The 26,133-nt window shown below is 41.5% G+C and overlaps 1 protein-coding gene across 1 annotated transcript; it reads left to right on the top strand.

The window, feature by feature from the left end:
• Window positions 1-713: 713 nt before the first annotated feature.
• On the top strand, window positions 714-1,661 carry OR2V1 (olfactory receptor family 2 subfamily V member 1). The gene has a single exon (NM_001388851.1). It carries the CDS (start codon window positions 714-716, stop codon window positions 1,659-1,661), a length of 948 nt encoding a protein of 315 aa, NP_001375780.1.
• Window positions 1,662-26,133: the final 24,472 nt, after the last annotated feature.

Raw genomic sequence — 26,133 nt, 5'->3', positions numbered from 1 at the left:
TAAATTGCTACAAGAATAGACTCAAAAGATTTAAGGACAGAAGCCAGAAAACTGGGAAAGAGCCTATAATAATCCACCTGAGACAGGATAGTGGCTTGGACCAGGGCACTTGCAATGGGGATGATGGGAATCAATTGGATTCTGAGTATTCTGAATGTAGAACCAAAAGGCTTTTCTGGTGGTCTAGATCTAGGGAACTAAAGACATAGAAAAATTTTAAATGATTCCAAGATGTTAGGCCTGAACAAAATAAGAACATCTCAAGTCTCTGTTAATTTCCCTTATTGTTAACACATGTAAATTATCTCTTGGACATGAAATAGCCCCACTCCTATTGGAGATAGTTTCTTGAGTCTGGATAATCCCAGCTAAAAAGAATCATGCCATATAAGGAAAACCAATATTTTCCTGCTAAAGGAGGATTGCCCAATCCTATGACACATAAAATAATTCGGTTCCTATTATTTTTTATATGAACATATGCAAATATAGATATGTAGCCCAATTCTATGATCTAGCAAATAGCCTATAATCCATGTCACAGGAACATGAAAGAGCACTCTCTTTTATGTACCAAAGCACATGTTGTTCAGCTGTGATGAATTACAAAAGATACAACTGACTGAAGAAGAAGTCAGAGATAAATAAAGACATGCCATTCAATCTCAGAATTTCTCTATTCATGTTCTCAGGTGACGGTGAACAACTGGGCCATGGAGATATGGTTGAACCGAACATCTATAGATGGCTTCATCCTCTTGGGCATCTTTTCCCATAGCCAGACTGATCTTGTCCTATTCTCTGTGGTTATGGTGGTCTTCACAGTGGCCCTCTGTGGGAATGTTCTCCTCCTCTTCCTCATCTACATAGATCCTCGGCTTCACACACCCATGTATTTCTTCCTCAGTCAGCTCTCTCTCATGGACCTCATGTTGGTCTGTGCAAATGTGCCAAAGATGGCAGTCAACTTCCTGTCTGGCAGGAAGTCCATCTCCTTTGTGGGTTGTGGCATACAAATTGGCTTTTTTGTCTCTCTTGTGGGATCTGAGGGGCTCTTGCTGGGACTCATGGCTTATGATCGCTATGTGGCCATTAGCCACCCACTTCACTATCCTATCCTCATGAGTCAGAAGGTCTGTCTCAAGTTTGCTGGGAGTTCCTGGGCCTTTGGGATACTAGATGGAATTATCCAGATGGTGGCAGCCATGAGCTTACCTTACTGTGGCTCAAGGATTGTGGATCATTTCTTCTGTGAGGTGCCAGCTTTATTAAAACTGGCCTGTACAGACACATCCCTTTTTGACACTCTGCTCTTTGCTTGCTGTGTCTTTATGCTGCTTCTTCCCTTCTCCATTATTGTGGCCTCCTATGCCCATATCCTGAGGGCTGTGCTCCACATGTGCTCTGCTCAGGCCCGTAAAAAGGCCCTGGCCACCTGTTCCTCCCACCTGACAGCTGTCTCCCTCTTCTATGGGGCAGCCATGTTCATCTACCTGAGGCCTCGGCGCTACCGGGCCCCTAGTCATGACAAGGCGGTCTCTATCTTCTACACAGTCCTTACTCCTATGCTCAACCCCCTCATTTATAGCTTAAGAAACCAAGAAGTGATGGGGGCCCTGAGGAAGGGGCTGGATCATTGCAGGATTGGCAGCCAGCACTGAGCACAATGGCACCTGGTGCTTGGTGTTGCCACTACTTGGTTGCATTACATTGGTAAGTCACTCACTCTGTTTGTTTCCTCAATAAAACAGAATCATGGGCAGCCTGGGTGGCTCAGCGGTTTGGCACTGCCTTTGGCCCAGGTTGTGATCCTGGAGGCCTGGGATCAAGTCCAACGTCGGGCTTCCTGCATGGAGCCTGCTTCTTCCTCTGCCTATGTCTCTGCCTCTCTCTCTCACTCTGTGTCTCTCATGAATGAATAAATAAAATCTTTAAAAAAGAGAGAATCATGACACCTGCACTACCTCATAGGGATCACGACATGTAAATCTAAAGTATCGCGAAGAAGCAAGGCATAGATATTACTGTCATTATTAATAATTTTGAAAGTTTTAAATTAAATTTACCTATTTCTTAAATCTTTTTGGTTATAACTTGTTTTATTGCCGGGCACTGTAATTGAATATTTAGCCTAACAAATATGGACAATTTAAGTGGAAACTTCCTAGAGGGCAGAAATTGAGTTTTTATAATTATTCATGGTTAGTTCCTAGTCTTCTCCCATGTTACATTAAAGGATTGATAAAGCTTTCTGTAGGAAATGTAAATGTATCCCTACAGTTTAGAAATTACTTGCATATTTCTATTAAGAAACAAAACATGAACAGAGAGGAAGGGAAGGAAAGATAAATTAGATAAAAACAGAGAAAGAGGCAAACATAAGAGAATCTTAACTATAATAGAAGCAAACAGGTGGCTGGAGGGGAGGGAAGGAGATGCAGTAATTGGGTGATGGGCATTAAGGAGGGCACTTGACGTAATGAACACTGGGTGTTATATGCAAGTGATTGATCACTTAATTCTACCCCTGAAACTAATAATATACAGGCATTAATTAAATTGAATTAAAAAATTTAAATTGTTACATGCACTGATGGGGGCACTTGACGGGATGAGCACTGGGTGTTACACTATATATTGGCAAATTGAACTCCAATAAAAAATATATATACACTATGAGACAAAAATCCAAAAAATCCGAGAGGAGAAAACAGGCAACACCCTCTTTGAACTTGGCCACAGCAACTTCTTGCAAGATACATCCATGAAGGCAAGAGAAACAAAAGCAAAATGAATTATTGGGACTTCCTTTATTTTATTTTATTTTATTTTATTTTATTTTATTTTATTTTATTTTTTATTTTAAGTTAATTTTTTATTGGTGTTCAATTCGCCAACATATAAAATAACACCCAGTACTCATCCCGTCAAGTGCCCACCTCAGTCTTCCTCAAGATAAGAAGCTTCTGCACAGCAAAAGAAACAGTCGACAAGGAGAAAAAACAAGTGGGAAATATCAGAAAGGGAGACAGAACATGAGAGACTCCTAACTCTGGGAAACGAACTAGGGGTGGTGGAAGGGGACATGGGCGGGGGGTGGAGGTGACTGGGTGGCGGGCACTGAGGTGGGCACTTACGGGATGAGCACTGGGTGTTATTCTGTATGTTGACAAATTGAACACCAATAAAAAATAAATTTATTTAAAAAAAGAGAAACAGTCAAGAAAACTAAAATACAACCTACAGAATGGAGGAAGATATTTGCAAATGACATATCAGATAAAGGGCTAGTATCCAAGATTTATAAAGAACTTATTAAACTCAACAGCAAAGAAACAAACAATCCAATCATGAAATGGGCAAAAGGCATGAACAGAAATCTCACAGAGGAAGACATAGACATGGCCAACATGCACATGAGAAAATGCTCTGCATCACTTGCCATCAGGGAAATACAAATCAAAACCACAATGAGATACCACCTCACACCAGTGAGAATGGGGAAAATAAACAAGACGGGAAACAACAAATGTTGGAGAGGATGTGGAGAAAGGGGAACCCTCTTGCACTGTTGGTGGGAATGTGAACTGGTGCAGCCACTCTGGAAAACTGTGTGGAGGTTCCGCAAAGAGTTCTAAATAGATCTGCCCTACGACCCAGCAATTGCACTGCTGGGGATTTACCCCAAAGATATGGATGCAGTGAAATGCCGGGACACCTGCACCCTGATGTTTATAGCAGCAATGTCCACAATAGCCAAACTGTGGAAGGAGCCTCGGTGTCCATCGAAAGATGAATGGATAAAGAAGATGTGGTCTATGTATACAATGGAATATTACTCAGCCATTAGAAACGACGAATACCCACTATTTGCTTCGATGTGGAGGGACCTGGAGGGTATTATGTTGAGTGAAATTAGTCAGCTGGAAAAGGACAAACATTTTATGGTCTCATTCATTTGGGAAATATAAAAATTAGTGAAAGGGAATAAAGGGGAAGGAGAAAAAATGAGTGGGAAATATCAGAAAGGGAGAGAACATGAGAGACTCCTAACTCTGGGAAACGAACTAGGGGTGGTGGAAGGGGAGGTGGGTGGGGAGTTGGGGTGACTGGGTGATGGGCACTGAGGGAGCACTTGGTGGGATGAGCACTGGGTGTTATGCTATATTTTGGCAAATTTAACTCAAATAAAAAATAATAAAAAAAAAAAGACCTACACATGGCCAACAAGCACATGAGAAAATGCTCCGCATCACTTGCCATCAGGGAAATACAAATCAAAAGTACAATGAGATACCACCTCACACCAGTGAGAATGTGGAAAATTAACAAGGCAGGAAACAACAAATGTTGGAGAGGATGTGGAGAAAGGGGAACCCTCTTGCACTGTTGGTGGGAATGTGAACTGGTAGTACAGCCACTCTGGAAAACTGTGGAGGTTCCTCAAAGAGGTAAAGTCAGAACTACCCCCAGACCACCAATTTCACCGGTTTTCTTTTTCAATATTCCCCTGGCTATTCAGTCTTTTCTGATTGCACACAAATCTTTCTTTTTATTTTATAAATTTATTTTTTATTGGTGTGCAATTTGCCAACATATCGAATAACACCCAGTGCTCATCCCATCAATTGCCCCCCTCAGTGCCCGTCACCCAGTCACCCCCACCCCCCGCCCACCTCCCCTTCCACCACCCCTAGTTCGTTTCCCAGAGTTAGGAGTCTCTCATGTTATGTCTCCCTTTCTGATATTTCCCACTCATTTTTCTCCTTTCCCCTTTATTCCCTTTCACTATTTTTATAGTCCCCAAATTAATGAGACCATAAAATGTTTGTCCTTCTCTGACTGACTTATTTCACTCAGCATAATACCCTCCAGTTACATCCACAAATCTTAAGATGATTTGTTTCAACTCTCTGAAGAAAGCCCATGGTACTTTGAGAAGGGTTGTATTGAACGTGTAAATTGCCCTGGGTGGCATAGACGTTTTCACAATATTATTGCTTCCAATCCATGAGTACGGAATATTCTTCCATCTCTTTGTGTCTTCCTCAATTTCTTTCAGAAGTGTTCTGTAGTTTTTAGGGTATAGACCCTTTACCTCTCTTGTTAGGTATATTCCTAGGTATCTTCTGCTTTGGGTGCAATTGTAAATAGGATTGATTCCTTAATTTCTCTTTCTTCAGTCTCATTGTTAGTGTATAGAAATGCCACTGATTTCTGGCATTGGTTTTGAATTCAGCCATGCTGCCGAATTGCTGTATGAGTTCTAGCAATCTTGGGGTGGAGTCTTTTGGGTTTTCTACGTATAGTATAATGTCATCTGCAAAGAGAGAGAGTTTAACTTCTTCTTTGTCAATTTTAATGCCTTTTATTTCTTTTTGTTGCCTGATTGCTGAAGCTAGGACTTCTAGTACTATGTTGAATAGCAGTGGTGAGAGTGAACATCCCTGTGTTGTGTGTTCCTGATCTTAGGGGAAAGGTTCTTAATGTTTCCCCATTGAGAATGATATTTGCTGTGGGCTTTTCATAAATGGCTTTTAAGATGCTGAGGAATGTTCCCTCTATCCCTACACTTTGAAGAATTTTGATCAGGAATGGATGCTGTATTTTGTCAAATGCTTTCTCTGCATCTATTGAGAGGATCATATGGTTCTTGTTTCTTTCTCTTGTTGATATGATGTATCACATTGATTGTTTTATGAGTGTTGAACCAATCTTGCATTCCAGCGATAAATCCCACTTGGTCATGGTGAATAATCTTCTGAATGTACTGTTGGATCCCACTGGCTAGTATCTTGTTGAGAATTTTTGCATCTGTGCTCATCAGGGGTATTGGTCTATAATTCTCCTTTTAGGTGGAGGTATTTGGTTTTCGAATTAGGTGATGCTGGCCTCATAGAACGAGTTTGGAAATATTCCATTCCTTTCTATTTTTCGGAACAGCTTCGGTAGAATAGGTAATTGTTTCTTCTTTAAACGTTTGATAGAGTTCCTGCTGGGAAGCCATGTGGCTCTGGATTTTGTCTTGGGAGGTTTCTGATGACTGTTTCAATTTCCTCCCTAGTTATTGGCCTGTTCAGGTTTTCTATTTCTTCCAATTCCAGTTTTGGTAGTTTGTGGTATTCCAGAATTGCCTCCATTTCTTCTCGATTGCTTCATTTATTGGTGTATAGCTGGTCATATTATGTTTTAAAAATCTTTTGTATTTCCTTGGTATTGTTTGTGATCTCTCCTTTTTCATTCATGATTTTATTAATTAGAGTATTTTTTGTTTTTAATAAGGCTGGCTAATGCTTTATCTCTCTTATTAATTCCAACCGCTGGTTTTGTTGATCTGTTCCACAGTTCTTCTGGTCTCTATTTCATTGAGTTCTGCTAGAATCTTTATTCACTCTCTTCTTCTGGGTGTAGGATCTATTTGCTCTTTTTTTTCTCCAGCTCCTTTAGGTGCAAGGTTAGCTTTTGTATTTGAGTTTTTTCCAGTTTTTGGATGGATGCTTGTATTGTGATGTATTTCCCCCTCAGGACTGCTTTTGCTGTATCTCAAAGATAGTGAACGGTTGTATCTTCATTCTCATTAGTTTCTATGAATCTTTTAATTCTTCTCTAATTTCCTGGTTGACCCTTTAATCCTTTAGCAGGATGGTCCTTAACCTCCACGTGTTTGAAATCCTTCCATACTTCTTTTTGTGATTTAGTTCTAGTTTCAAAGCATTATGGTCTGAAAATATGCAGGGGATGATCCCAGTCTTTTGGTATCAGTTAAGACCTGATGTAACCCAGTATGTGGTCTAGTCTGGAGAAAGTTCCATGTGCACTTGAGAAGAATGTGTATTCAGTTGAATTTCGATGTAAAGTTCTGTAAATATCTGTGAAGTCCATCTGGTTCACTGTATCATTTAAAGCTCTTGTTTCTTTGGAGATTTTGTGCTTAGAAGATCTGTCAATTACAGAAAGCACCATGTTCAAGCCCCCCAGTATAAGTGTATTATTATCCAAGCATGTTTATTATCTAAGTATGTCTTAACTTTGGTTATTAATTGATTGATATTATTGGTAGCTCCCTTATTCGGGGCATCTATATTCATGATTGTTAGATCCTCTTGTTCGTTAGATCCTTTTATTGTGATATAGTGTCCCTCTTCATCTCTTACTACTGTCTTTGGGATAAACTTTAATTTTTCTGCAATGAGGAATGCTACCCCTGCTTTCTTTTGAGGACTGTTTGAATAGTAATGGTTCTCCAACTTTTCATTTTAAGGCTGGAGTTGTCCTTAGGTCTAAAATGGGTCTCTTGTAGACAGCAAATTGATGGGTCTTGCTTTTTTATCCAGTTGAAACCGTGCACCTTTTGATGGGGTCATTAAGCCCATTCACATTCAGAGTTACTATTGAATGATATGAATTTAATGCCATCCTAATACCTATTAAGTCCCTGTGTTTGTGGATTATTTCCTTGGGCATCCTCTTTCTTTAACAGAGTCCCCCTTAATATTTCTTGCAGAGCTGGTTTGGTGGTTACATATTCTTTCAGTTTCTGCCTATCTTGGAAGCTCTTTATCTCTCCTTCTATTCTGAATGAGAGCTTGCAGGATAGAGTATTCTTGGCTGCATGTTCTTCTCATTAGCACCCTGAGTATATCCTGCCAGCCCTTTCTGGCCTCCCAGGTCTCTGTGGAGAGGTCTGTTTTTAATCTAACATTTCTCCCCATACAAGTTATGGATCTCTTGTCTCTTGCTGCTTTAAGGATTTTCTCTTTATCCTTGGAATTTGCAGTTTCACTATTAAATGTCACACTGTTGAATGGTTTTTATTGATTTTGGGGGGATCTCTCTATCTCCTGGATCTGAATGCCTGTTTCCCTTCCCAAGGTGGAAATTCTCAGTTATTATTTGTTCAAATACACTTTCTGGTCCTCTGTCCCTCTTGGCACCCTCTGGAACACCAATTAAATGTAGATTTTTCCTTCTGATGCTTTCATTTATTTCCCTTAACCTTTCCTCATTGTCTTTTAATTGTTTTTCTCCTTTTTTCTTCAGCTTCCTTCCTTGCCTTCAACTTGTCTTCTATGTCCCTCACTCTTTCTTCCACCTCATTACCCTCGTCGTTAGGACATCCAGTTTGAATTGCATCTCTTTTAATTGATTTTTAATTTCAGCCTGATTAGATCTAAATTTTGCAGACATGTGGTCTCTTGAATCCTTTATATGCTTTTTTCCACAGCCACCAGTAGCTTTATAATTGTGCTTCTGAATTGGCTTTCTGACATAGAATTGTAATCCAAATTGTGTAACTCTGTGGGAGAGAGTAGTTTCTTATTCTTTTGTGGTGAGTTCTTTCTAGTCATTTTGCTCAGTGCAGAGTGGCTAAAATGGAAAAAGGAAGGGAAAAAAATAAAAAGAAAAAAAGGAGGGTTATCTTCTTATTCTATATACTGTAAATCTGTTGATTTCCCCTGGAGCTTTCCAGCACTGCGGTCAGGAACTTGCTCTTCCCCTGTCCTTCCAGCTGGTGTTCTGTGGGAGGGGACTGCTGTGTTGATTCTCAGGTGTGTGCACCTAGGGGAGATGCCCTGCTCCCTGCCAGGTGCACGGCTCAGTGGGAACTCTTTACCCCGTGAGGCCCCTTTTCCCTGGCGGCTCTGCTACATCCCAGGCACAGGTGACACAAGGAGGAACAACCACACTGGTGGTGGCCAGAGCTCCAGCTCTGGGGTCAGCTCCCGCAGTAACTACTGCAGTCTCCCAGTCTGCACTGGCCTGGATGCTCCCGGGGTGGGGGTTGCTGATCTGCATGGCTTGGGGGTGCCCAGTGGCAGGAGAGTCCTCGCTGTCCTGTGCCCTCCCCACCTCCTCCTGTCCTGGGGGGAGCACAGGATCCTGGGCTGTGTCCCCTGGCGCCCTGGGATCTGGGACCTGTGCTGCTGGAATTGCACTCTCTGGACCACAGTCCTGAAGGCAGCTGGGCGCAGCCCTCTCCGCCTGGAGCCACCACCTGAGCTTCTCGCGATGCCCTGCTGTGTGCTCCAGCGCTTTATGGAGCTTGGCCCACAGTCTGTGGCATGCTTTCCCCCAGGGTGCACTTCCTCTGTTAGTTATTCTGGGAGACTGGAGGCTATACTGCCCCTCCTGGGATCCTGCCCAAGTTCCCTGCTAAGTGCCTTTCCATCCCAGAAGAATCTGGTGTGGATTTTTAAAGTTCCTGCTTATCTGGGACTGGGCTTTCCTGTTCTGGAGGCTCTCCCCACCCGGCCTTAGCCCAGCTCCTCGAGGGGGCTCCTCCTCCACTTGATTCTTTTTTTCCCCGCCTTCCTACCTTGTTAGAAGCACAAACTCTTCTCTCTGTAGCTTTCCATCTGTTCTCTCTTTAATGTCAGCTCGAATTTGTAGGTTTTTCAGGATGATTTGAAAGTTATCTAGGTAAGTTGGTGGGGACGGGTGATTTGGGGACCCTACTCCTCCACCATCTTGCCCTGCCCTTCCTCTCTTTTCTTGTTGATAATTTGGCTAGGGGTTTATCAATCCTATTAATTCTTTCAAAGAAGCAGCTCCTAGTTTCATTGATCTGTTCTACTCTTCCTTTGGTTTCTATGACATTGATTTCCCTTCTAATCTTTATTAATTCTGTTCTCCTACTTGGTTCATACTTTATTTGTTGTTTTTTTTCCCCAGCTCCTTTAGGTGTCAGGTTAGCTTGTGTGTTTGAGACTTTTCTAGTTTCCTGAGAAAGGCTGTATTGCTATGTACTTCCCTCTTAGGGCCACTTTTGTTGTATCCCAAAGGCTTTGAACAATTGTGATTTCATACTCATTTGTTTTCATGAATTTTTAAAATTCTTCTTTAATTTCCTGGCTGTCCCATTCATTCTTTAGTAGGATGTTGTTTAACGTCCAAGTGTTTGAGTTCCTTCCAAATTTCCTCTTGTGATTGATTTCAAGTTTCAAAGCATTGTGGTCTGAAAATATGCAGGGACTAATCTCAATCTTTTGGTACCATTTGAGTCCTGATTTGTCACCCAGTATGGGATCTGTTCTGGAGAAACTCCTTGTGAATTTGAGAAGAATATGTATTCTGTTGTTTTAGGGTGGAATTCTCTGTATATATATCTGTGAAGTCCATCTGGTCCAGTGTGTCATTAAAGCCCTTGTTTCCTTGTTGATCTTCTGCTTAGATGATCTGTCCATTGTTGTGAGTGGGATGTTAAAGTCTCCTACTGGTATTGTATTATTGTCAATGTGTTTCTTTAATTTTGTCATTAATTTATTTATATAATTGGCTACTCCTAAGTTAGGATCATAAATATTTCCAATTGTTAGATCTTCTTGTTGGACAGAGCCTTTAAGTATGATATTGTGTCCCTTCTCATTCGTTACTACATTCTTTTGTTTCATATCTAATTTGTCTGATATAGGGATGTCTATTCCAGCTTTCTTTTGGTGTCCATTAGCATGATAAATATTTCTGCACTACCTCACTTTCAATTTAGAGGGTCTTCGGTCTAAAATGAGTCTCTTTTAGACAGCACATGGATGGGTCTTGGGTTTTTTTGTTTTTTGTTTTTGGCCAATGTGATATCTTGTTGTTGTTGTTGTTAGAGCATTTAGCCTATTCACGTCCAGAGTAACTATTGAATGATATGAATTTAGCTCCATTGTACTACCTGTAAAGTCATGGTTTCTGTATATTGTCTTTATTCCTTTCTGTTCTATATTAGTTTTGGACTCTCTTTGCTTAGAGGATCCCTTTTAATATTTCTTGCAGGGGTGTTTTCGTGATCACAAATTCTTTTAGTTTCTGTTTGTCCTGGAATTTTTTCATCTCCTTCCATTCTGAGCAACAGCTTTGCTGGATAAAGTATTCTTGGCTGCATGTTTTTCTCATTTAGCACCTTGAGTATAATTATGCTGGTACTTCCTGGCCTGCCAGGTCTCTGTGGAGAGGTCTGCTGCTAGCCTTATGTTTCTACCTCTGTAGGTTAAGGACCTATCATGGACTGATTTCAGAATTTTCTCTTTGTCTTTGAAATTTGCAAGTTTCACCATTAATATGTCAAAATCTTGATCTATTTTATTGTTTTTTGAAGGGAGTTCTCCATGCTTCTTGCACTTGAATGCCTATTTCCTTTCATAGGTTAGGAAAGTTCTCAGCTATAATTTGCTCAAATATAGCTTCTGTCCCTCTCTTCTTTCCTCTTTCTCTGGGAGCCCTATTATTCTAATATTGTTTCACCCCAGTCCTGCCTTTTGTTGGGTCCCTGCTCAGGGAGTTGTTGCCCAACTGCCCAAACCAATTCATGGTTTGTGACAACATCAAGCTGAAAGCCCACTTCTGGGCTCACTAATTTCAGCCAGCCTCCCTGCTGCAATGCTTGATTACTCTGCTGCCCTCAGGCACCCCTGTTCTTTCTGTGACCCTGGGGATCCTGAGACTACACCGTTGCACCCTAGGATTTTGCCCCTCTTTACCACCTGAGGACCTTTCAGCCAGGAAATTCCCTCACTGGAGCAGACTTCTAAAAGTTCTGATTTTGTGCTCCTCTGCTATGCCACTTTCTGGTAGCCAGCTTATGGAGGCTTCCTCCCCCTATGCTTTATCTTCCAACGTATCTCCTTAGATTCGCTTCTGCATACCTCCACCTTGAAAAAAAGTGGTCACTTTTCTATTTGTAGATAGAAGCCATTCTTTTCTATGATCGCAGTTTGAGTTCACAGTTGTTCAAAATGATTTGATAGCTATCTAGCTGAATTCAAGGGACTCGATGAATGTAGGGTCCCCTACTCCTCCATCATCTTCTTTCCTATCACCTTATGTCTTTTAATTGTTTAGTGCACTTACATTCATAGTAATTATTAACAAATATGTATGTAGTGCCATTTTATAATTTGATTTTTATTGTTTCTGGAGATTTTCTCTGATCCTTTCTTTGTCACTTTTGGTCTCTCCACACACAAAAAGAGTACACTTTAATATTTCTCTCAGGGATGGTTTACTGTCAGAAACTCCTTTAGTTTTTTTCAGCTAATCTGAATGATAGCTTTTCTCATTACAGTATTCTTGGTTGCATCTTTTTCCCATTCTGCACTTCAAATATATCATGGCACTCCTGTCTGGTTTGCAAAGTTTCTGTTGAGAAACTTGTTTTGTGGGTTTTTCTTTGTGCACTTAGGGACTTCTTTTATATTGCCACTTTTAATGATGAAGTTCATTATATTTTACAAATTTAAATACAATATGTCTTGGTTTTGATAGGAGTTGTCTGTTCCTCTGGGATCTGAATGTCTGTCTCCTTGCCTAGATTATGGAAGTTTTCAGCTATTTATTCAAGTAAATTTTCTCCACCCTTTTATCTTCTCTTCTGAGACTCCTGTAATATGAATGTTATTTTGTTTCATGGAGTCACTGGAGTCCCTAAGTCTATTCTCACATTGCATAATACTTTCTCTCTTTTGTTCAGCTTCATTATTGTCCAATAATTTATCTTCTCAGTCACTAATTTGTTTCTCTGCTTCTTTCAGTCTGCTATTCATTGCATCAAGCCTGTTTCCAATCAGGTTTATTGCACTCTTTGTGTCTGATTGATTCTTTTTTTTTTAAATCTATTCTATCTTTGTAAGGGTCTCACTGATGCTTTCTATTCTTTTTTTTTCAATCCCAATGAATATCCTTACGATTGTTGTTTTATTTTTTTTTTTTAATTTTTATTTATTTATGATAGTCACACAGAGAGAGAGAGAGGCAGAGACATAGGCAGAGGGAGAAGCAGGCTCCATGCACCGAGAGCCCGACGTGGGATTCGATCCCGGGTCTCCAGGATCGCGCCCTGGGCCAAAGGCAGGCGCTAAACCGCTGCGCCACCCAGGGATCCCCGATTGTTGTTTTAAATTCTCCATCAGGTATGTTACCTATCTATATCTGTTTAGCATAGATATCTGTCTATAGACACTTGTTCTTTCATTTGGCATAAATGATTCTGTCTTGGTATTTTGTATAAGCCTCTGCTTTCCTACTGGGTTAGAAAAGCCAGGCATGTCTCCTGCTCCTGAAAGTAATGGCCTTATGAAGAAGAGGTCATGTAGTTCCCAGGGCCTCACACTCCAGGGATTGCCTGTGGCATATGCTGCATGCAACATACTGTTGTGTTCTGGCTGTTCTATCCTTCTTGCCAGTCATCTGGAGAGGCTCTCCTTGCCTGTGTGGGCAATGTTGGGGTCTTGGCCTGAATGTGGTGGGTTTTAACTAGGTGTTCTCTGGTCTGCTTCTTAAATGAACCTGATACTACTTCCACTGGAACCTAAGCCCTGTAGGACTGACTCTCTGGTTTGGGAAATATGGTGTGGGCAGGAGTTTCTTCTGGTCTTCTGGGGGAGGGGTCTGCTCTGTGGGGACTGAGGCAAGTATGACTGGGAAGGACAGGGGTGTAGAGCTTGGTGTAAGCAAGTTATGCAGCCATCATGGTGCTGTGCTGCTTTCCATAGGTGGTTCTGTTTTTGGTGAGGGATAAGGGAAGGAAATGGTGACAACCAGTTCCTTTGTTCCTAGGGAGTCATCCCTGTGAACACTGCTTCTCAGAGACAGCCTCCAAAAAGAGAAACACTCCTACATGTGTACTCCAGGCATTCTTCAGATTGCTATTTTCATGTCACCTGCCTCTGGGTTGTTTTCCTGCATTCTCTCCAGGTGTAGGGCAGTACCCTCAGGGATCTATCCTGGCCAAGTATGCCAACCTTTACAGTTCCAGTCATGAAGCTCCTCTGGTTTTAAGTCATGAGATTCAGCTCCTCTCATTTTCTAAACTAATGGCTTTGGGGAAATGTTTTCCTTGTGCATTCCCCTGTGTGCTCCTCATTCTTGCCTTTCTCTGTGATCATTACTTCCTTCTCTCTGCAGCCCCATGATCCATTTCTCACTTAAGCCTTGTCTCTGTACTTCCTACCTCCTTTACTGTGACTTCTTCTCTCCATTTACTCTTGGAGTCTGTTATGTCAGCCTTCAGGTTGGTTTTTGGGATATTTAGAATAACTTGATAGTCATCTAGTTGTATTTGTGAGATGAGGCAAACCTAGGGTCCTCCTACTCCAGCACCATCTTCCTATTCACATATCCAGACTCCCCTCCTTTAGCTCTTATTTATTTTTATGCTTTGTAATTTACATAGAAAACTGGACATTTATGGGAGCACCTAGGGCGGGCTCAGTCAGTTAAGCATCTGACCATTGATTTCTTGATTTCAGAACCTAACAGTCATGAGACTAAGCCCCATGTTGAGTTCTGTGCTCAGTGCTGAGTTTGCTTTAGAGTCTCACTTTCCCTCTGCCCTCCCTCAAAAAAAAATTTTTTTAAAAGCTTAAAACAAGGAAAACTGGACATTTAGAATACTATAATGTGGTAACTCTAAAAATCAGATCAATTTCCCAGCCTCAGCATCTGTTTCATTGCTTTCTATAGGCTTCAGTTATTTTTTAGTGAGTTTGACTATTTTTATAAAGTGTGTATTTTTGTCTCTGCTTTCTAGCTTTAGAGAGGTGGGAGAGCAGTGACATTAGTAACTAGAATTTTTAGAACTTGTGACAGGGAGAACACTTTTGCTATTTTATTCCATTTAATTCTCACAACAAATATTTGTAGTGAACATAATCATTCTCATTTTACACATGAGGAAATGGATTCAGATGAGTCCCTTGCCCAAGGTCAAATTTACATGAAATTCCCACCAGTTCTGTCTGACTTTGAGGTCAAGTATCTGTGCTATGTTATCTTTGCTTGTGTGAATTTCTTAATGTGAGAGAAAGTCAAGTGTGTGGGAGCTGACAGGAGAGTGGGAGGAGGTGGTCAGTGCCAGGGACAGATGAACTGTTGGTAATAGTAACGTTTGTTGAATCCTTGGCTTCTTAGAGACTGCTTTGAATTTCAGTAGAACTGAGCTCTGAGCTCAGAAAGGTCAGTGTGATCTTGGATGGTTGCCTCCTTATTAGGCTGAGGTTCTGGAGAAAGCAGAAAGATGCAGAAGGGTGATGATCTGGAAGTCACTGGAAGATGCCCTTTGCTTACAATATGGTATTTAGTGGACATTCTGAAGATGAGCCACAACACTGAACAAAAACCAATGTTTCCTATTCCGTTTTGGAATAGAGGGAGAGCCAGTTCCTCCCAGATTGACCCATAGCAATCCTCCTAAATTTTCTTCTCCTCCTTCTCCTGGGAGAGAGTTTGTTTGTTGGTGTAGCTGAGATGAGCAGAGAACTTTGCAGGAGGCTCCTTTCCCTGGGAATTTAATTGCCAGAGACTGGGGACAGAGATGTGACAGAGGAGGGGTCTCTAAGGATTTGTGAAAATAGAAGCAACTTTCCTTAGTCACAGAGGGGGAGGAGAACAATAGGTAGTAGTGGGGAGTGAGGGAATAAAACCTCACACTCAGGTGTTGGTCCTGGCCCAGTGAGGGGTTTCAACCATAGGTAAGAGGTTCTTTTCTGAGTCCCTGCAAGATTCTCTCTTTTCCTGGCCCAGTCCACTGCCAGCTTGCCTTCTATTTGGATAAAAGCTATATTATCTCTCTGTGCTACAATTATTGTTTCTGGAAGGCTATTTCTTAACGCCTGAAGATTCCACCAAGGTTTTAGCATGCAGCTAAGACTTCTAGGTGTGTGTTTCCTCCTTTCAAAAACAGAAGAAAACAGAACCTGTTTTCTTCTCATTTTAACCAATTTTAATGCATTTGTTCAAAACCTTTCCATAACCCTCATGGGAGGCATCTGGTATTTCCTGTCTGTAAAAAGGGAGTGCCTCAAGCCCCACAGTCAATTCCCATTTTCACAATGTAGGAGAGATTATGAAGGAGCTCGAACTACACAAGTCTTTTTTTTTTTAATTTTGGAAACATGGCTCCTCTAAGAGAATGTCCTTCCTTTTTCCATTTCAGTTCCATTTCCTTCTAAGGAGATGAAGGTTCACTGGCTTCCCTGCACTGAAAGAGACTCATTGCAGATCCAACTGACTGATTAGAGCATCCTGTCCTTGGTGGTGAAGTCTATTTTCCAAGGGCATAGGGCTCCAGACTCCTGATCTGCCCTTTCACTCTACAGCACTTCCTGGTATCATTGATTACATGATTTTAGGTAAGGTTCTTCCTTCTATGTGTCTTGCATTTCTTCTCTCTATTATCAAATGCTTAAAATGTTTGTTCATCCCATAACTACCTTTGCCATTCTATTGCTTACTATTTCTCTTGACGTACAGGCCTCTTGTGTGGTTAGATTTTGTTTCTGGAATGTCATTTTGCCTCCTAATTATTCTGTGAGTAGAACTAGAGATGACCTCAGGGTTATTTCATCCAACCTGTCATGTTGCTCTTTGGAGACTGAGACCGAGGGGAGGAAGTGAACTCCTCAGGGTCTCACCACAGGTTTTAGGAAGGATGGACACTCTTTTATCTTTTCAAGTCTAGGGAGGATGTGACAATGGCTGGACCTTCTGAAACTGGCTCCCTGAGTGACTGGGAAAGCTATCTGTTCCTGATGACATCTGGCTGTTGAATTTTTTTAGAGGTGTATTTATTTATTACTGAGAGACACAGAGACACAGGCAGAGGGAGAAGCAGGGTCCTTGCAAGGAGCCCAGCATGGGACTCAATCCTGGATCCTGGGATCACGCCCTGAGCCAAAGGCAGACGCTCAACCACTGAACCACCCAGGTGTCCCTGGTTGTTGGATTTTGAATGCTCCTTCTTTTGAAGGACAGTTAAGGCCCTGCTGTTATTTTGAAAAGCATACTTTGGTGCCTTTGCTCCTTTCTCTTCCGATTCTAGTTTTGTTTCTCTTTGAGAAAGTTGCAACCAATTGACTTTTCCCCTTTCTCTCTCTCTCTCTCTCTCTCTCTCTCTCTCTCTCTCTCTCTCTCTCTCTCTTTTGGACCTACAAGAGACTCACTTTATATTTTTTGATTTTTTTAAATAATAAATTTATTAATTTTTTAAATAATAAATTTATTTTTTTGGTGTTCAATTTGCCAACATACAGGATAAAACCCAGTGCTCATCCCGTCAAGTGTCCCCCTCAGTGCCCACCACCCAGTCACCCCCACACCCCGCCCTCCTCCCTTCCACCACCCCTAGTTCATTTCCCAGAGTTAGGAGTCTTCCATGTTCTCTCTCCCTTTCTGATATTTCCTACCCATTTCTTCTCCCTTCCCCTCTATTCCCTTTCACTATTATTTATATTCCCCAAATGAATGAGACCATATACTGTTTGTCCTTCTCCGATTGACTCATTTCACTCAGCATAATACCCTCCAGTTCCATCCATGTCGAAGCAAATCGTGGGTATTTGTCGTTTCTAATGGCTGAGTAATATTCCATTGTATACATAAACCACATCTTCTTTATCCATTCATCTTTTGATGGACACCGAGGCTCCTTCCACAGTTTGGCTATTGTGGACATTGCTGCTAGAAACATCGGGGTGCAGGTGTCCTGGCGTTTCATTGCATCTGTATCTTTGCTTTTCCCCCTTTCTCTTGAAGGGATCCTTGACAAAATTCTCAAGGAAAGCTCTGCAAGAATCTCTGCTGCATAGCTTAGGGCCTTGGTAAGACTGATCTGAGAGGTATAGAAAGACCTTCCTGCCCTAATATCTCCCACTGTTGCCCAACAGAAACTAGGTGTGTTGTAGTCACCTGGTAAGGCTTTTTTATGAGGAATTTGCATCTGAATTGGTAGCAAGGTCTGGATTACAAGGATTGGTGAAAGATATGAGTTTAGTGTCATCATGATATCTATTCAGTCCCTGTTTTTGTGCATTGTTCCATTGGACTTCTTCTTAAAGGGGGATTTTGAGAGTCCCTCTTAAAATTTCTTGCAGAGCTGGTTTGGAGGTCACATATTCTTTCAGGAGGAAAGGGAACCCTCTTACACTGTTGGTGGGAATGTGAAATGGTGCAGCCACTCTGAAAAACAGTGTGGAGGTTCCTCAAAGAGTTAAAAATAGATTTGCCCTATGACCCAGCAATTGCACTGCTGGGGATTTACCCCAAAGATGCAGATGCAATGAAACGCCGGGACACCTGCACCCCAATGTTTCTAGCAGAAATGTCCACAGTAGCCAAACTGTGGAAGGGGCCTCAGTGTCCATCGAAAGATGAATGGATAAAGAAGATGTGGTTTATGTATACAATGGAATATTACTCAGCCATTAGAAACGACAGATACGCACTATTTACTTCAACGTGGATGGAACTGGAGGGTATTATGCTGAGTGAAATAAGTCAATCGGAGAAGGACAAACAGTATATGGTCTCATTCATTGGGGAATATAAATAATAGTGAAAGGGAATAGAGGGGAAGGGAGAAGAAATGGGTAGGAAATATCAGAAAGGGAGACAGAACATGAAGACTCCTAATTCTGGGAAACAAACTAGGGGTAGTGGAAGGGGAGGAGGGTGGGGGGTGGGGGTGAGTGGGTGACGGGCACTGAAGGGGGCACTTGACGGGATGAGCACTGGGTGTTATTCTGTATGTTGGCAAATTGAACACCAATAAAAAATAAATTTATTATTAAAAAAAAGGATTGGTGACTTTCTTTGCAAAGATTAGTTTATCTGATAAATTGATTAAAAATCAATAGATGCCTCTGATAGGAGTCAGAGTAAACATATCCAAATTCCCTTTCAATTTGAAATTTCTGATTTCCAATTGAAAGAGCATTTTTTTTTTAAAAAAACTTCCCTCCTCCCTTACCCCATTTGTACAAAACATAATAAGTGTTGGGGAGCGTAGATTTCATAATAGCTGTCACTTTGTATTGGATACTTACTATGTGCAAGGTATTAAAGTAGGGGTTTTTACATGCATAATCACATTTTATCCTCATAACCATTATAGATGATGAAACTGGGTTTCAGAATGTTTAAAGACCCTACCCAAAATCAGACTACTGTTTGTCCATTGCCTGTTTGGGCCATCACAACTGCTTTTCAGTACTTTTCTCCTTGTCAGGTACCTACACCTGTCCACTGTCCTGTGAACAGCTGTAGATCTGCTCTGTCACTCAGCAGCAACAATGACCAACATTTGTTGAGATTTTTCACGGTGAACCATGCAAATGCCTGGGTTTTTTAAATGTCAACATAACATAATGTCAACATAACACCCAGTTGTTGTCAACATAACAATAATGTCAACATAACACCCAGTGCTCATCCCGCCATGTGCCCCCCCACAGTGCCCATCACCCAGTCAGCCCAACTCCCCTGCCCACCTCCCTTTCTACTACCCCTTGTTCATTTCCCAGATTAGGTGTCTCTCATGCTTTGTCACCTTCATGGATATTTTCACTCATTTTCTCTCCTTTCCCCTTTATTCCCTTCACTAATTTTTATATTCCCCAAATGAATGAGACCATATAATGTCTGTCCTTCTCTGACTTATTTCACTCAGCATAATACCCTCTAGTTCCATCCATGTTGAGGCAAATGGTGAGTATTTGTGGTTTCTAATGGCTGAGTTATATTCCATTGTATACATAGACCACATCTTCTTTATCCATTCATCATTTGATGGACACTGAGGCTCCCTTCACAGTTTGGATATTGTGGACATTGCTGCTATAAACTTTGGGGTGCAGGTGTTCTGGTGTTTCACTGCATCTGTGCCTTTGGGCTAAATCCCCAGCAGTGCAATTGCTGGGTCATAGAGCAGTTCTATTTTTAATTTTTTTTTTTGTGTGTGTATCCTCTTGAATTAGTGTTTTGTATTTTTGCATAAATACCAGTAGTGTGATTAGTAGATCATAGGATACTTCACTTTTAACATTTAGAGGAAACTCCATACTGCTATCCAGCCTGACTGCACCAGTTTTCAGTGTCAACAGTGCTCAAGATTTCCTTTCTTTCCACATGATCACCAACACTTGCTGTTTCTTTTGTTTTTGACTTTAGCCATTCTGATAGGTTTGAGGTGATATCTCATTTTATTTTTGATGTCCATTTCCCTGATGATAAGTGATGCTGAGCATCTTTTCATGTGTCTGTGGGCCATCTGTATGTCTTCTTTGGAGAAATGTCTGTTCATATCTTCTGCCCATTTCTTAATTGGGTTATATGTTTTTTGAGTGTTGAGTTCTATCAAGTCCTTATGTATTTTGGACAGTAACCCTTTAGCAGATATGTCATATGCAAATAACTTCTCCCATTCTGTAGGTTGCATTCTATTTTTTTAAATAATAAATTTATTTTTTATTGGTGTTCAATATGCCAACATATAGAATAACACCCAGTGATCATCCCATCAAGTGCCCCCTTCACTGCCCATCACACAATCACCCCCACGCCCCGCCGACCTCCCCTTCCACCTCCCCTAGTTCGTTTCCCAGAGTTAGAGTCTTTCATGTTCTGTCTCCCTTTCTGATATTTCCCCCTCATTCTTTCTCCTTTATTCCATTTCACTATTTTTATATTCCCCAAATGAATGAGACCATATAATGTTTATCCTTCTCTGACTTATTTCACTCAGCATAATACCTTCCAGTTCCTTCCACGTTGAAGCAAATGGTGGGCATTTGTCATTTCTAATGGTTGAGTAATATTCCATTGTATATATAAACCACATCTTCTTTATCCATTCATCTTTTGATGAACACCAAGGCTCCTTCCACAGTTTGGCTATTGTGGACATTGCTGCCATAAACATCGGGGTGCAGGTGTCCCGGCGTTTCATTGCATCTGTATCTTTGGGGTAAATCCCAACAGTGCAATAGCTGGGTCATAGGGAAGGTCTATTTTTAACTCTTTGAGGAACCTCCACACAATTTTCCAGAGTGGCTGCACCAGTTCACATTCCCACCAACAGTGTAGAGGGTTCCCCTTTCTCCACGTACTCTCCAACATTTGTGGTTTCCTTCCTTGTTAATTTTCCCCATTCTCACTGGTGGTATCTCATCGTGGTTTTGATTTGTATTTCCCTGATGGCAAGTGATGCATAGCATTTTCTCATGTGCATGTTGGCCATATCTATGTCTTCCTCTGTGAGATTTCTCTTCATGTCTTTGACCCATTTCATAATTGGTTGTTTGTTTCTTTGGTGTTGAGTCTATTTTTATTTTTTTAATGATAAATTTATTTTTTATTGTTGTTCTATTTGACAATACACAGAATAACACCTAGTGCTCATCCCGTCAAGTGCCCCCTTCAGTGCCCGTCACCCATTCACCCCCACCCCCCGCCTTCCTCCCCTTCCACCACCCCTAATTCGTTTCCCACAGTTAAGAGTCTTCCATGTTCTGTCTCCATTTCTGATATTTCCTACCCATTTCTTCTCCCTTCCCCTCTATTCCTTTCACTATTATTTATATTCCCCAAATAATGAGAACATATACTGTTTGTCCTTCTCCGATTGACTTATTTCACTCAGCATAATACCCTCCAGTTCCATCCACGTTGAAGTAAATAGTGCGTATCTGTCGTTTTTAATGGCTGAGTAATATTCCATTGTATACATAAACCACATCTTCTTTATCCATTCATCTTTCGATGGACACCAAGGCTCCTTCCACAGTTTGGCTATTGTGGCCATTGCTGCTATGAACATTGGGGTGCAGGCAACCCAGCGTTTCATTGCATCTGTATCTTTGGGGTAAATCCCCAGCAGTGCAATTGCTGGGTCGTAGGGCAGGTCTATTTTTAACTCTTTGAGGAACCTCCACACAGTTTTCCAGAGTGGCTGCACCAGTTCACATTCCCACCAACAGTGCAAGAAGGTTCTCCTTTCTCCACATCCTCTTCAACATTTGTGGTTTCCTGCCTTGTTAATATTCCCCATTCTCACTGGTGTGAGATGGTATCTCATCGTGGTTTTGATTTGTATTTCCCTGATGGCAAGTGATGCAGAGCATTTTCTCTTTGTGTCTTCCTCAATTTCTTTCAGAAGTGTTCTATAGTTTTTAGGGTATAGATCCTTTACCTCTTTGGTGAGGTTTATTCCTAGGTATCTTATGCTTTTGGGTGCAATTGTAAATGGGATTGACTCCTTAATTTCTCTTTCTTCAGTCTCATTGTTAGTGTATAGAAATGCCACTGATTTCTGGGCATTGATTTTGTATCCTGCCACGCTGCCAAATTGCTGTATGAGTTCTAGCAATCTTGGGGTGGAGGCTTTTGGGTTTTCTATGTAGAGTATCATGTCATTGGCGAAGAGGGAGAGTTTGACTTCTTCTTTGCCAATTTGAATGCCTTTAATGTCTTTTTGTTCTCTGATTGCTGAGGCTAGGACTTCCAATACTATGTTGAATAGCAGTGGTGAGAGTGGACATCCCTGTCTTGTTCCTGATCTTAGGGGAAAGGCTCCCAGTGCTTCCCCATTGAGAATGATATTTGCTGTGGCCTTTTGTAGATGGCTTTTAAGATGTCGAGGAAAGTTCCCTCTATCCCTACACTCTGAAGAGTTTTGATCAGGAATGGATGCTGTATTTTGTCAAATGCTTTCTGTGCATCTAATGAGAGGATCATATGGTTCTTGTTTTTTCTCTTGCTGATGTGATGAATCACATTGATTTTTTTACGATGTGATGAATCACATTGATTTTTTCCCGAGAGTTGAACTAGCCTTGTGTCCCGGGGATAAATCCTACTTGGTCATGATGAATAATCTTCTTAATGTATTGTTGTATCCTATTGACTAGTATCTTGTTGAGAATTTTAGCATCCATGTTTATCAGGGATATTGGTCTATAATTTTCCTTTTTGTTGGGGTCTTTGTCTGGTTTTAGTAGTAAGGTGATGCTGGCCTCATAGATCGAGTTTGGAAGTACTCCATCTCTTTCTATCTTTCCAAACAGCTTTAGTAAAATAGGTATGGTTTCTTCTTTAAACGTTTGATAAAATTCCCCTGGGAAGCCATCTGGCCCTGGACTCTTGTGTCTTGGGAGGTTTTTGATGACTGTTTCAATTTCCTCCCTGGTTATCAGCCTGTTCAGGTTTTCTGTTTCTTCCAGCTCCAGTTTTGGTAGTTTATGGCTTTCCAGATATGCGTGTATTTCTTCTAGAGTGACTAATTTATTGGCATATAGCTGTTCATAATGTGTTTTTAAAATCGTTTGTATTTCCTTGGTGTTGGTAGTGATCTCTCCTTTCTCATTCATGATTTTATTAATTTGAGTCTTTTCTCTTTTGTTTTTAATAAGGCTGGCTAATGTTTATCTATCTTACTAATTCTTTCAGTAAACCAACTCCTGGTTTTGTTGATCTGTTCCACAGTTTTTCTGGTCTCTATTTCCTTGAGTTCTGGTCGAATCTTTAACTCTCTTTTTCTGATGGTTGTACGATCTATTTGCTGTTTTTTCTCTAGCTCCTTTAGGTGTAAGGTTAGCTTTTGTAATTGAGTTCTTTCCAGTTTTTGGATGGTTGCTTGTGTTGCGATGTATTTCCCCCTCAGGACTGCTTTTGTTGTATCCCAAAGATTTTGAATGGTTTTATCTTCATTCTCATTAGTTTCCATGAATCTTTTTAATTCTTCCTTAATTTCCTGGTTGATCCTTTCATCTTTTAGCAGGATGGTCCTTAATCTTCACGTGTTTGAGGTCCTTCCAAACTTCTTCTTGTGATTTGCTTCTAATTTCAAAGCATTATGGTCTGAAAATATACAGGGACGATCCCAATCATTTGGTATTGGTTAAGACTTGATTAGTACCCCAGTATGTGGTCTGTTTTGGAGAAAGTTCCATGTGCACTTGAGAAGAATGTGTATTCAGTGCCGTTTGGATGTAAATTTATGTAAATATTGTGAAATCCATCTGGTCCAGTGTATCATTTAAAGCTGTTGTTTCTTTGGAGATGTTGTGCATAGATCTGTCAATTTTAGAAAGCGTTGTGTTCAAGTCAACCAATATAAGTGTATTATTGTCTACATATATCCTAACTTTGGTTATTAATTGATTGATATACTTGGCAGCTCCCACATAGGGGCATATATATTGATGATTGTTAAGTCCTCTTCTTGGATAGATCCTTTAAGAATGATATAGTGTCCCTCTTCATCTCTTAGTACAGTCTTTGGAATAAAATTTAATTCATCTGATATGAGGATGGCTACCCCTGCTTTCTTTTGAGGACCATTTTAATGGTAAATAGTTCTCCAACCTTTCATTTTCAGGCTGTAGGTGTCCTTACATCTAAAATGAGTCTCTTTCAGGCAACAAATAGATGGGTCTTGGTTTTTTATCCAGCCTGAAACCCTGTGTCTTTTGATGGGGTCATTAAGCCCATTCACTTTCAGAGTTACCATTGAAAGATATAAATTTAGTGTCATCATGATACTATTCAATCCCTGTTTTTGTGGTTTGTTTCTTTGGACTTCCTCTTTCTTTTACAGAGTCCTCCTTAATATTTCTTGCAGAGCTGGCTTGTTGGTCACATATTCTTTCATTTCCTGCCTATCTTGGAAGCTCTTTATCTCTCCTTCTATGCTGAATGAAAGCCTTGCTGGATAAAGTATTCTTGGCTGCATGTTCTTCTCATTTAGGACCCTTAATATATCCTCCCAGCTCTTTCTGGCCTGCCAGGTCTCTGTGGAGGTGTCTGCTGTTATCCTAATACTTCTCCATATAAAGGTTAGGGATTTCTTGTCTCTTGCTGCCTTAATGATTTTCTCTTTATCTTTGGAATTTTCAAGTTTCACTATTAAATGTTGAGGTGTCGAGAGGTTTATAGTGATTTTAGGGGTGGGGATCTATCTCCTGGATCTGAATGCCTGTTTCCCTTCCCAAGTTAGGGGAGTTCTCTGCTATGGTTTGTTCAAATACACTTTCTGGACCTCTGTCCCTTTTGGCATCCTTGGAATCCCCAATTTAACATGGATTTTTCCTTCTGAGGCTGTCATTCATTTCCCTTAACCTATCCTCATGATCTTTTAATTGTTTTTCACTTTTTTTCCTCAGTTTCTCTCCTTGCCGTGAACTTGTCTTCTATGTGACTCACTTGTTCTTCTACCTCATTAACCCTCATCGTTAGGACCTCCAGTTTGGATTGCTTCTCATTTAATTGGTTTTTAATTTCAGCCTGATTTGATCCAAATTCTGCAGTCATGAAGTCACTTGAATCCTTTATGCTTTTTTCTAGAGCTACCAGTAGCTTTATAATAGTGATTCTGAATTGGCTTTCTGACATTGAAATGTAATCCAAATTTTGTGCCTCTCTGGGAGATTGGACTGTTTCTTTCTTTTGAGGTGAGTTTTTCCTTCTTGTCATTTTGCTCAGTGCAGAGTGGTCAAAAACAAGTTGTACTGGAAAAGGGAGAAAAAGAGAGAAAAAAATTTGGAGGGGGGGCAAACAGAAAACAAAAAAGCAGTGGGAGTATGCTCTGATTCTATATACTGTAAATCTCTCGACCTCCCCTGGAACTTTCCAGTGCTGCTTGGTCAATAACTTGATTTTCCCCTGTTCTTCTAGCTGGTCTTCTGGGAGAGGGGCCTGATGTGCTGATTCTCAGGTGTGAGTACCTGGGGGAGCTGCGCAGCCCTCTGCCAGGTGGTTGCATGGCTCAGTGGGAGCTGTTCATCCCGTGAGGCCCCTGCTCAGTCCCAGGTACAAGGTGCCACCAGGAGGAACAACAACAGTGTTGTTGTTCATCTTTCCAACTCCGGAGTCAGCTCTCACAGCAACCACCGCAGCTCCCAGTACGCAGGGGCCTGGATGCTCCAGGGGCAGGGGGATGGATCTGTACTGCTCAGGGCTGCCTGGTGGCAGGAGCATCCTTGCTGTCCTGTTTCCTCCCAGCCTCCGCTTGTACCAGGGGAAGCGCCGGATCTTCGGCTGTGTCCCCCAGTGCCCTGGGCTCCAGGGCCTGCGTCGCTGGTATAGGGCTCCCGGGGCCTCGCAGCCTCCTCCGCGCCAAGCTGCCACTTGAGCCACCGCCCTAGCTGCTCCCTGGGCTACACAGCCCCCTCCACGTGGAGCGGCCGCCTGAGCCGCTCCCGGAGCTGCTCCCTGGCCCCCGGGTGCGCTCCAGCCCTTTAGGGAGCTCGGCCTGCAGTGTGTGGCTCGTTCTCCCCCGGAGCGCAGTTCCTCTGTTAGTGCCCCTGGCAGCCTGAGGGCATCCCTGCCCCTCCTGGGATCCTGTCTGAGCTCCCTACGAGTGCCTTTCTATCCGGGAAG

Source organism: Canis lupus, chromosome 11 (genome assembly GCF_011100685.1).
Source record: "Canis lupus familiaris isolate Mischka breed German Shepherd chromosome 11, alternate assembly UU_Cfam_GSD_1.0, whole genome shotgun sequence".
NCBI classification, from domain to species: Eukaryota; Metazoa; Chordata; class Mammalia; order Carnivora; family Canidae; genus Canis; species Canis lupus.
The sequence above is the reverse complement of the archived record's forward strand: the minus strand, read 5'-3'. Positions and strand labels throughout refer to the sequence as shown.

Bases quoted from the DNA above. Each gene is read 5' to 3' on its own strand.
- OR2V1 (NM_001388851.1), top strand. From the start codon at position 714: ATGGAGATATGGTTGAACCGAACATCTATAGATGGCTTCATCCTCTTG.